The sequence below is a fragment of the Nestor notabilis genome, unplaced genomic scaffold (assembly GCF_000696875.1).
Source record: "Nestor notabilis isolate BGI_N333 unplaced genomic scaffold, ASM69687v1 scaffold4592, whole genome shotgun sequence".
Classification (NCBI taxonomy): Eukaryota; Metazoa; Chordata; class Aves; order Psittaciformes; family Psittacidae; genus Nestor; species Nestor notabilis.
Window position 1 is genome coordinate 135,467 of NW_009918627.1, and position 11,577 is coordinate 147,043.

General features: G+C 39.5%; 1 protein-coding gene across 1 annotated transcript in view; it reads left to right on the top strand.

The window, feature by feature from the left end:
* Positions 1 to 2,549, top strand: part of LOC104402033 (amyloid beta A4 precursor protein-binding family B member 2) — a 58,450-nt gene extending 55,901 nt beyond the window's left edge. Inside the window, exon 8 of the mRNA XM_010009800.1 lies at positions 2,418 to 2,549. Coding sequence (XP_010008102.1) covers positions 2,418 to 2,549 — 132 coding nt within the window. The remainder of the gene's footprint in view (positions 1 to 2,417) is intronic.
* Positions 2,550 to 11,577: the final 9,028 nt, after the last annotated feature.

The following is an 11,577-nucleotide window of genomic DNA, read 5'->3' on the forward strand; positions in this document are numbered from 1 at the left end:
AGCTAGAACTGATGACTGCAGAGACAGTTTTAAGATTGGCTAAAGATTTATTTTAGCTGGAATGTAGTGAAAGTGAAATTTGTGCTGGGACCATCCCCAAGTTCTCATGATTTCAAAACACAAAAAACCCCACACCCTGAGTAAAACACTGACCCTGTTGCAGAAGCTTTGTCACTGGCTTTAAGGTGGGATTTCATGCCCTTTGCTCCCTTCCAAAAGAAATTCCCTGTAAGTTCTTATATTCCATGGTTCTGTAGTAAAATCTAAGAAGAAAAACTCATCTGTTTGTGTTGCCACTTCACCATGCATTCTATTCATGTATACTACAAATTCACTTACATGAAAAAGGATCATTGTTGCCATCGACCTATATGCTGCCATTTATAACACTTCCGTCAAGGACTGTTGGGGTTGAGCCTACCTTCGTTGTTCACTTTCTCCATGTGGCTCTTCCCTTTCCTCATCTTGGACCATCAGGTCCCTGCAGCTCTCCAGGAGTCTGAGACACTGAGGCCCATGTTCAAGCTCCCATTCTGTCTAAATAATTTCTTCTTGCCCTATACAGTGGTTTTATCTCTAAAATAGCTTTTGTACAATAAGGCAACAAAACATAGCAAAATATATTGCTTCTGACTGCGGCCAAGCTACCCCTTGAGCATTGCAAGGATAATTTCCTACGATTTATGTTGCTTATCTGCCTATTCTCCAATCTTTTCCAGCTAAGTTGTATTCAGTTTTATTACCCTAATCCCAGTGTATTTTGAAAATGAACAGATTTTACTTTCTTTTAATAATTTCATTCTGGAACAAATACATAGGTAGAAAATGGGTCCAAAAAGCAATCTTTGTGACACTTGGTAACATTCTTCACACAATCTGTTTACTGCTTCTGTTCTCTGAGCAGATTTCTCACCCTTTTTCTTTGTGATGACTGTTTTCTGTTTGGTTTCCTTAGCCATCCTGGCCTGCCTGGTGTCATCCTGGCTTTTGTTTTTTATCACCCATGTTTTTCTTTCTGTATGCCACAAGCATCTCAATGCTGCTGATTCGACCATTTCCATGCATGGTTATAGCAGCTACATCTGTTTCTGCTTTTCTAGGAGCAGCCCTTGTATCCAGCCTTGCATCTCAGCTACAGCTGTACTTTTTTCGTCAGGCAAAATGTTCTTGTGTTGGCACTGCATAACCAGCCCATGTCCCCTACCTCTGCATAACCCCTCTCAGTGCTTGCGCTACCAGCTCTGTGTCACAGTTCCCCTTTGAATCCCTGTTAGGAGATTTGGGGGTGCGAGGTGATCAGCAGTGCCCGCTCCTTGCTGTCTAGCCTGGAAACCCTGGACGCAGGCCATCCCAGGGTGGTGTGAATGTATGTCTTAGACACAAAATTAGATGTCGTTAAGATCCGAGCCACTGTAACCAAGCGGGAAGAGAGTTTCTGTGTCACTGAGGTGAAGAAAAAGGTAGTTGTTGAAACGTTTGTCAGTAGGAAGTCAGACCCTTTCCATGCTTCATGTTCATTTATAGATTCTGGCACAATAGAAAGGAAATAAATTACTCTGTATCTAGCTGATAGCTTTTACCTTCTTATCAGCAGGAGCTTGTCTTACATCTTGCAATAGACTTACATGATTTTTGTGGGATTTTGTGTTCTGCATAGTAGGTGTACAGTCCCTGAGAAGAGAGCTATTAGATATGATAAAAGAGGTAGCAGACCTTCTTCAAATACTAGGTATAGGAGGAAGATTAGCATTTGTGAATTAGCATCAAAAGAAAAAATTGCTTCTATAAATTTGTTTCCTCTAAGGGGAAAAAGCCTTCTCCTTGTTCTTACATGCGAGAAGAATTAGGGACAAATCCTGGCTCCAGGATTCTGCAGTCACTGGCAGAATTCACATTTGTGTCTTAATGCTAGGTTTTTCCCCTTTAATTAATGTTTCTTCAAAGAGTATTCTATAAATCCTTGACATGTACAAATTGCTGTCTGTTCCCATGACCCATTAGTTAAGGTTTATGGAAACAAAACACATTGTTTGAAGGAAGAAACTCTGCCTCCAGAGTACAGGTTTTGATGTAAGCTATTACTATTAAGACAGTTCTTGACTTCTCATATGTTTGAAAGAATTTACTGGAGAATGGTAAACGCATAATTTGTTGAATAACTTGGGGTTGAATGAGTCAAGCAGTTGCAGTTAAAAGACATCAAAGCTTTTTGGGATCGTTTAAAAATATAGTGGTAGCAAGACACCCTCTTGGATCTTTTTCACACCAGAAGCAGATGAACTTGTTTTCAATTAGTCTTGGAACAAATGGAAACTTAGAGTAAATTAAGCAAGTCTAAACTGCATAGGCATAACACACACTGATCTCAGTTTGAGAGGGGGATGTACTGTGTAACTGTACTTTGTCTGGGGTTGCAGGGCAAAGACATGTACCTTATACTGGAAAATGACATGCTGAACCTGATCGATCCCATGGACCGCACAGTTCTTCATTCGCAGCCCATTGTGAGCATCAGAGTCTGGGGCGTGGGGCGTGACAACGGCCGGTGAGTCTTTGCTCTCCTTATCCCTCTTGACTTGGTCCTATTTCTGGCTGCTGATAGAAAATACACATGCACCTGAAGCAAGGATCAAACCTGTTCTTTTGTTTGAGTAATTGTGTCCCAGGGGCTAGGAGGAGGTGGGTAAATTCTTCTTTTGCTTGCTGGCATTTTTTTTTTTAGATCTCTCCTGTTCATGGTGCACCACTTACGTGCTGTTTAATAAACCTATACTGAGCAAGCCTATCAGATTATTTCATCGGGGTGCATAAAACTGCACATGCAACATTATTTTGTTTTAGGGATTTATATAATACTTGTTTAATGTAAAACCATGTGTTCAAATATGTCCCCTTGTATGTTTCTTCTGGCTATGCGAAAGAATGCCTTCCTGCTGGTCCAAGTTAAATGTGCTATTTTGATTCTATGCATGTTTTCTACTTTCTTGAGATATTTGATTTAACAGAGAAAAAAGTAAGATTGAGGGAAAAGTAATGTTTTTAAGCCATAACTATTGCTTAAAGATCTTGATGTAAGACAATTCTGAAGGGTGTACAGACAACTGAGGTTTGTCCCTGAAACCTGACTGCCTGTGAGCTGAAGTTCTTCCCTGCCACAGGGAGCAACCATGGGCGTATGCTAAAGGCCTTCTTGCCCTGGAGGTAGTCTTTCCTTAATGTTCCTTCCTGACCCATCATCTTTTGGTAACATCCTTCTTTGTCATATAACATTGCTGTGGGAGCAGGATTGTGAAGGTGACTGACACGGAGCAGGACAGCGAACTGTCTCCCTGCCTCACTGAGCATTTTGATGTATCAAAACCATTGCCATTCACATTGAGTAATTCCAGGTTCTTCAGGCAGTATCCATCCTGATACATGGGTAGTAAGAATTGAATAACGTTAATGAGCTGCTGTGGTCTGTGTCCATGTTTGATTATTGAGATATTTGCAGTAATAAGGTCAGGTTTTTTTGAGGGGGGTTTGTCTCTGACTTTTGATGGAAAATGACATTTTAGACCGGAGTAAATCTTTCCCAGCTTTTCTGAAGCTTCTTTAATCTCTCTCACATACACACACATACACCCCCCCCACCAAGTTTCTGGTTATCTCTGGCCAAATTTCCAAAAGGAAAGGTGACCCAGTTCCATCTTTCTATATTTTTACTTCTGTAAATGACTGATGGTTTATTTTGTTTTCTTTTTTTACTGTATTTCACTTTCATTTGTGCAGATTTTTGAGAGATCTGAAAGGGGCAAATCCAGTTTGAAATGGTGAGAAGTAAAAAGATTTTAACTTCTTATGAATAAACCCTTACAGTGCTTTGTTTGCCTTGGAAAATGAGTGCAGTACACATTTCTCTTCAAGTTACATTTTGTAGTAGCTTGTTTTGGTCAGGAAATGGAGCCTCATAAAGGGGCACCTAAATGTGATGCAGCTTTACAGGATAAGGGAAGTCAACTTCGCTCTTTGTTAATTGTTTTAGAGTATTTATAGGTCTGTTTCCCAATATTTATGTTTCTTTGGAAAATAAAGTCATTCCATTATGTTGTCTGTAAAATATGCGAGTCACATTTCTCCAGGCTGGGTACCTTCTGCTCCTAAAGACAGAACTGGTCATAGAAACATCCATGTTTCTTGCTGCTAGAGAACATGACTTGTCTTGACTGGTTGCTGTGAATAACAGCAAGAAATAGTTTATTGAAGGTTTAATATATAAATACACAATCAATACCAGCCTTAATATTTCATTTGCTGACACAGTGATGTTCTTAGTTGCTTCTACCAAAATCTACTTTTTTATCATCAGTTTGATTTCAGAGCTTTCCTGTTCTTAGCCTTTCTCAAGTATTTTCATAAATGCTTCTACAGAAATTTTGTGTCCAGTCAGGGCTGGAGCCCACTCTTACTGAAATTTAACTTTATTGACCCATTAAAAATAAAATAAAAAGACTAGGAAAAGAGTTAGCCATTATTTGTAACTAAACTCAGACTGGATGTGATAGTAAATAGCAGAAGATCCAAAAGACAAGCTGAAAGAACGAATTTATGATTGAGTAATCAGATGTACAATGTCATTTGGGCATAGAGAGGTTCAGTATAGGAAACATGCTTTGAAGGGTAGCATAAATGATGTAGCATTTGCTGAAGAAGTACTGACACACAAGAAAAAAAGCATTTGGTGACAGGAGAACCCAAGCTGAGAAAACCATACTGTTGAGCTGGAAATTGCACGGCATCTCTTTTCATGTATACATTAGCATGCAGTACTTGGGCTCATCCTGGTAAGATTACCTATTGGTCCTGAGGTGAGAAACACCAGAGCCACTCACTGATTGCAAAGCAGCTTTCCATGAGTTTGCCATCATCAGAGAAAAGTGAGGGGATCACATTGCTGCTTGGATGGATGAATTGTCCAGGAAGTTGATGAAATCACGGTTTCTGGGATGAAGCTCTTCCAGAAGTTGTTGCACACAATTTATTTAATTAGCTGCATCTTCTGGCCCAAGAGCCTCTATAATATATTGGATTTGTTGTGAAAGGCAGTGTTTCAATTTTAAAATACTGTAAAATGTGTATTTTCCTCTATTTTGAGCTTAAAGAACCCCATAACAATCTGCAGGCCCTCCTCTTTAACTCTGTTTTGCTTAATAGTAATTTACTCGGGTAGCTTTTGCTTTGGAAGATGAAGAGGTTTTCTAATGACACCTGACCAGATGATTCTCTAAGCTGTGCAGTAATGAAAGATTGATGAAATACAGGGATCTGCTGATAAAAGTTTAATCTGAGGATGTGTCTGCTACCTCACCTCAGGCAGAAACATCCTCTGAGAAGCTGTAATCACTTTCTCCATACGTGACACTTTTATCTTGACCTCTACAGTTCTGTGATAAGTAAAGGCTTCATTGTTTTGTTGGCTTAGGCTGTGTGGTGATTCTGTGTTTCAAAAGGTAGCATGCCTTGGTTTCAATTAATCAGCAGAACATGATTGACTTTAAGAAGCACCTTCACAAGATCATGATCAAAAGCAGGTTCCCACAATTTGGTGGTTATGCATGTACATATGAGTACGTATATATGTAGGCTCTGAGTTCCTGTGTTTGATACGTATATATGGGCATTGAAAGAAAATAAATATACTGTATCTGTCCAACTGTTTGGCAGACTTGATTTCTTAGGCGATACTGTGTCATTTTTAAAAGTGAAAGCCTCTGTACTGTGTCGAGTTGTCTTCTCTTGCTGTACTGAAAACAGAGCCATGACAATTCATTTAGTATTATATGTAAATAAGAAAAGTCCTCACACTTGTTTAAATAGTTTGATTTCAAGATCACTCAGGTCATTGTTGCTTGGAGGGTTGGTGGTATCACAGGTGTATTAGTGAACAATTGTTAGTGCTGTGTTTGCTTCTTAACAAGCCATCCATGACATGTTTTTCTCTGGGCTTTAAAATTATGTTGTAAAATAGAGCCTACTGAAGCTATAAAAGGATTGTTCTTTTCATTTGCAAGCTGCAGGACTGTACATTAATCATTCCTCATGTTAGGTTTTGTCTCCCCTTCTTGACTGGTGGTGCATGCCCTTTGCTTTCTGAGCAGCTCACTATCAAGGAAAAGAGAAAAAGTAGTGGCCCATCAGTGTTGCTAAAGAGTTTCCGTTAGCACATTTTCCTCAATCCTGCTTTATCTTTATTGCTCTTCCACTAATTCAAAGCCTACCTCAGCTTTTAAAACCTCCATGGGACTTAAATTGCCTAAAAGAGCAAGGTTTCTTCTCTCCTGGTATCTCCATACAACAACAGTATATTCCAGATGAAAAATTCAGTGGTTATCTGGCCAGGAGGGCTGCAGGTGGGTTCAGGAGACAGCTTTGATGGGGCTGAATATGGAACTGGTTACTAGATGTTGTGGGCACATGGCATGTTGGACAAAACATGTAGCATGTGACTGTTCATGCAGTAGCTTTGTCACCACATAGTGCAGGTTTGCTTTCTCTGTATAGTTTGTGTGTTTCCCTGGTTGGCTTAGGAGGAAGCATGGTTGCTCTTGTTTTTAAGTGGTGGAGAGGCAGATTCTCTGATATTAGTGTTTTCTGATTATGAGGCTTTCTGACTAGACAGTGTGAAAGCATTGCACTCCCTCCTCTGCTCTAATAATGCCCATTTTGTCAGGTGATGGTGGTGGGGATCTCTTCATCTCTATGAATGTCCATTGTCCTGCTTCTTTGAACTGCTGCTGGTTTTCTGCTACGTAGACATCATGGAATAAAATGAGGCTGGGAATCAAAATAGGAAGAAAGAGAGAACAACTGGATTAAAGAAAGATGGGACAATGCATGCACCAAAGATGAGGCTCAAGCTGCCTCTGAAGGGGAGAGCAGATAGCTAAATGAATAGACACCCCAAGACAGGTGGACATAATCCTCTAAGACTGGCAGAGAAGAACATCCTAACAACAAAACAGAAATCACCTGAGCTCTATTATTTCAGATGTTAAGGCAAGAGCTGAGAAAATTATTGGAGTGATGTGAGAGAGAAAATGGGACAAATCTGTGGAAAATGAGGAGGAAATGGTGTGAAGTGGTGGTTCAGATTCCTCAGAATATGGGGAGTAAAAATAGGATATTATCTTGCTGTTTCAACAGCTAAATGAAAATGGCCTGGTTTCAGATGTAACACCTGCACTGTCCACTGACTTCTAGTGTCTTTGAAAATCAAATGTCTAAATGCAGATGTAGGAATCTTCCTCTAGACATCCAGAATTGGAAATTTTCACTTGAGCAACAAAGCTACAGCAGGTTAAATGTTTCCTTTTTAGCTCTTGAGTGCATGTCAAGTTAAGAGCAGTGGGCATGTACCTGAGTGAGGGCTGATTTGTTAGAGGGCATAAAAGGGGTGAGTGGGGAGTGTGACAGCTGTGCTGCAGGTCAAGTTCTTGTCTCCTGGGGTTACATTCTGTATTTCCTAGCTCAGATTGTGTTCTTACAGATATTACCTGGCTTGAGCTCCAGAACATGTCTGTCACATGGACCTGAGATTTTAGGAGGGATACCTAGCCTTAATTAGGCAATTAAAAGCTAAGAGAAGTATGGACAATAAATTCAGGTTTGGTATAGTTGGGATATCCCATTGAAGCTATAATTTGTCATTCCTCTTTTCAGAAAATATTTTGTATACAAGCAACACAACATCAGGCTTCAGTGATGCAGTGGCTCATAGCTGCATTGTTCAGGCAGGTGTTTAAAGTCTCTCTGGATTGCCTTCCCTTTGCGATGATGGTTGAATGTGCTATGAGATTGAGTCTTTCTCTGATTCCATGAGAGAAGCTTATCAAGCTGTGCAAGATAATGAGTAATAAACTTTCTCTCCTGCATTAAAGAGACATGGTCAAGAAAAGCAGGAAATAAAAGAAATTAAAACTGAGATGGTGTTTGCCCCTACTCTTCTGTAAAGATAACACCCTCCAAGGAATGTGTAATTCTAGCTGAACTCTGAGACACCATTAATCAGTATTGCCTTTTCCCCTTGGTTCCTGTAACCTTGGAATAAGGACAAAACATACTGTAAGGAATCATGTAAATGGGGCACAGGTGAGGGATTACTGGAGGAAAAGGATTTTACTGGCTTTCCTGATCCATATTCTTAGCTGTCTCTTTTAGAGTAATCTTTTGCTTTCTCCTTTTCCCTAAGCCAACTTCATCTGAATATCCTTTTCTGTATGTTTTAGTAGCACTTTCCTTCTAGTTTAGGTGATTATTTATACAAAACTTCCCATTTATATCCATAAGGTGTGACATTATTGTTTGCAAGTGCAATGTGTTCTAGGAGAGGGTAATAAAACAATGCAGCTGTGAAAGGGGAAATCCAGTCAAGCTTAGAGAATTAATATGTTTTCAAGCAAATATGGTTAAGTGGGTGCAAAAAGCTCTGTGTGTGCATTCATACTTTGATTAATGAAACTGAGTTGGTTTAGTTTCAGGATTTAACATGAAAGACATGGTAGACTGAAGTTGCATTGAAATAGGCCTGTATTAACTTGAAATTTCAGCACACACAGTTTTGCACCAATGAAGGGTTTTGTATCAATAGCGGCTTCAAATGTGTAAGGGCAACATCCCTCTGTTTTTTGCCTAATGCCACTAATGAGATGGAAAAATGATTACATGTGACAGTGAGGGATTTTTCTGTGTTACAGGTGAGGCCTGCGAGCAGCTCAGGTGCTCATGAACAACGGATTCACGCTTTGAGAGCAGCTCAGAAAAAACGATATGCTTAGGGGGAATTTTGGCCATAGATATTTGGTCACCTTTGAAAAGTTTAAATGCAGAAACAGCAGCTGAGAAGCGTAGCAGCAGCAGCAGATTAGCATGAGTGCAGAGAAGTCTCATGGAGCAAGGGAATTGGGACAAACACAGAAGAGGAGAATTATAAGGATTTCTGTGAGAGTGGGACAGTAACAGAGAACCTCATCAAGGAGAGCTCAGGGTAGTGCTGGGGCATTTGCTTGTAAAGAAGTGGGGAAAACAGAAGGAGGCTTCCCTTCTTATTAGGAAAAACAACCAACTAACCATTTAAAATGTATCACTTGCTCTGGTAGCAGTTTGAGCGTGGCAATGAATGCTTAGTCACCTTAAGCAGAACCCTATTTAAGTATTTTATTGTAGAATGTCTTCATTAGTCTATTTTCAGGAAATAATAGAACATTCTGCATATAATTTGGGAACTGTATCTTGTGTTTCTTCTGGGAGGAAGGCTTTTTTTAAACAGCACTTGGAATTTTTCAACTGTAAAGCTTTCAGTTGCAACAAATAGTGTCTAAACCTGGACAACAAATAACCACTGTGATGTAGGCAGGTTGTCTCAGTTAATAAAAATATGGCATATTGACTGGGTCCCTGGCTTAAAGACTTTCTACAAATCTGTGCTAGAAAATTTCCTTATATTCCCTATGATTTCACCTATTAAACTCAAACACTTAAGGATATAACTACAGTAATCCATCAGCTTGAGTGGCTATTGCACAGGTCCCTGGAGAATAGCCTGAGATGCCTGTGAAAGTATCTGCAGCTCAGGAGAGCTACTGCCTGCTGGTTTGGGGAAAATCTGATGTTTTCTTGTATTATTCCTTTCACTGTATGTTAATCAAGCAGATGCTACATCCAGGCTGTATTCCTATATTTAACTGCTGCTTTAACTCCATGGCAAAACAGTGATGAAAGTGATGCAAAAAGCAGCTGCTCTCCATCTCTGTAGCTGTGAACAGAGACCATGTCCCTCCCTGGCTCTCCACAGCCCTCGTTGTTTTCAACACCCAGTTAGAAGCTTTGGTCCTAAGTGACAGTCAAAGGTGGTTTTAACTTACCTTATTTACTTTGCCTGGGCATGCACTTGGGTGCATACACAATCTGTTGGTTTCTTTCAGCGGAGGCTGTGCTAGCAAAAAATAGCATCCTCCTCCCAAACCAGTTGGGGTTGACTGAAGGTGCCTGCCTTTCACCACCTTCATCTTCAGCAGCACTGAAGTTAGACTTTTAGTTTCACATCTTTCAAATTATGTCAACTGTAGGGACTGTGTATAGAAGGAACCACCTGTGGAATGAAATTTCTCAAGTGAATTATGTTTTGATAGTCTTCTGAAGGCTGTCAAATAATGTCAATTCAGTAACATTTTTCTTAAAAAAAAAAAACCAACCCCAAACCAAAACTTTACTGTATTCTTTCACTCTTATTCAAGACCTTGTCCAGCATAAGCTCTCTGTAGCATATGAGAGAAAACCAAATTAGTGACTAGTGATTTCACTTTGCTAATTTAATGTATATTGAAGCTGGTTCAGTTACTAATAAGGTGGGCATATACAAAACCTTCTGAGAATAAAAGCCACAGGGAGCATAGACCACTTGTTGAGGTTTAAACCCAGCAATGTTTTAAGAAAATTTGTGCTGAGAATGGTTACAAGCACCATGCTGGCTGAGATGTTCCATACAGCTCTTTGTTACCTTCATTATAGTATGTTGGTATGAGCAATAACAGACTTTTCTGTTGTGTGGTGGCTTGCTTGCAAGGGTCAACCTCTCATATGTATTTATTAAGCTTATTGTTTCCTATTGTAGGCAAAAATTTGACTCCCTAAAAATTATTACTATACTGTGCAAATAATTTCTGAAAAAGTAATTCAGAGGAGAAAATTTACTGTGTAGTGGAAAAGGTTTCATTCAGTTCTCTGTGTTATGCTACTTAATATAATGTGGGACATTAACAGCTTTCTAATTTAAAAAATCATAAAGCAAAAGTACGTCCAGAAAATGATCTGCTTGTAGCTCTTCTTCCTGTCTGAACAGCTGATGCCTGTACTGTACCTGCAGGTTAGAGGGAGGTATGGTGATTCTATATATGCCTTTACTGTGTAAATATTTATATCCACCTATATAAACACGCTTTCCATGTTTGCATCAGTGTTACACTCCTGATATCAAGAGAAATTGTGACATAACTATGTATTTGTAGACCACTGAAGGTCTTCTGGAGTTTGGTATATGCTATAGTAAGAGAAGGTCCAAATTTTGTCCTGTCTCTTTAAGCACAGTCACTAACTTGACTGAACTGCACTAGTATAATCATTTGGAATGTACCTCTAAAATATAAGAAGATGCTCTTGCTGTCAGCTTACCACTTCAATTATTTACACATCACATCTGTCTTGGGATGCTTTTCCACATTTGCTACTAGCTGATTGCAATTCAAATATTTATATGTGGTGCATCTTTATGTATATCATCTACTGTCTTGCCCATTACATGTATATAGAAGGCCTTTTCATTTCAGGCTTTTAATTCTGAGGGTAGTATGTTGGCCTCTTTCCTTTCATTAACTCCACCAGGGAAAAAGGCCTTAGCGGTATTCAGCACAATTTGCCCTCCGGCAAAGGAGGTAGATCACCTGCTGAAGTCTTTGATTGGTGCAGATTGATTAGCAGAAACTTAAACACAAATTTGAGCAAACTAAAAGATTTTTTTCAACAGGTAATTCAAGTGTCTTAAAC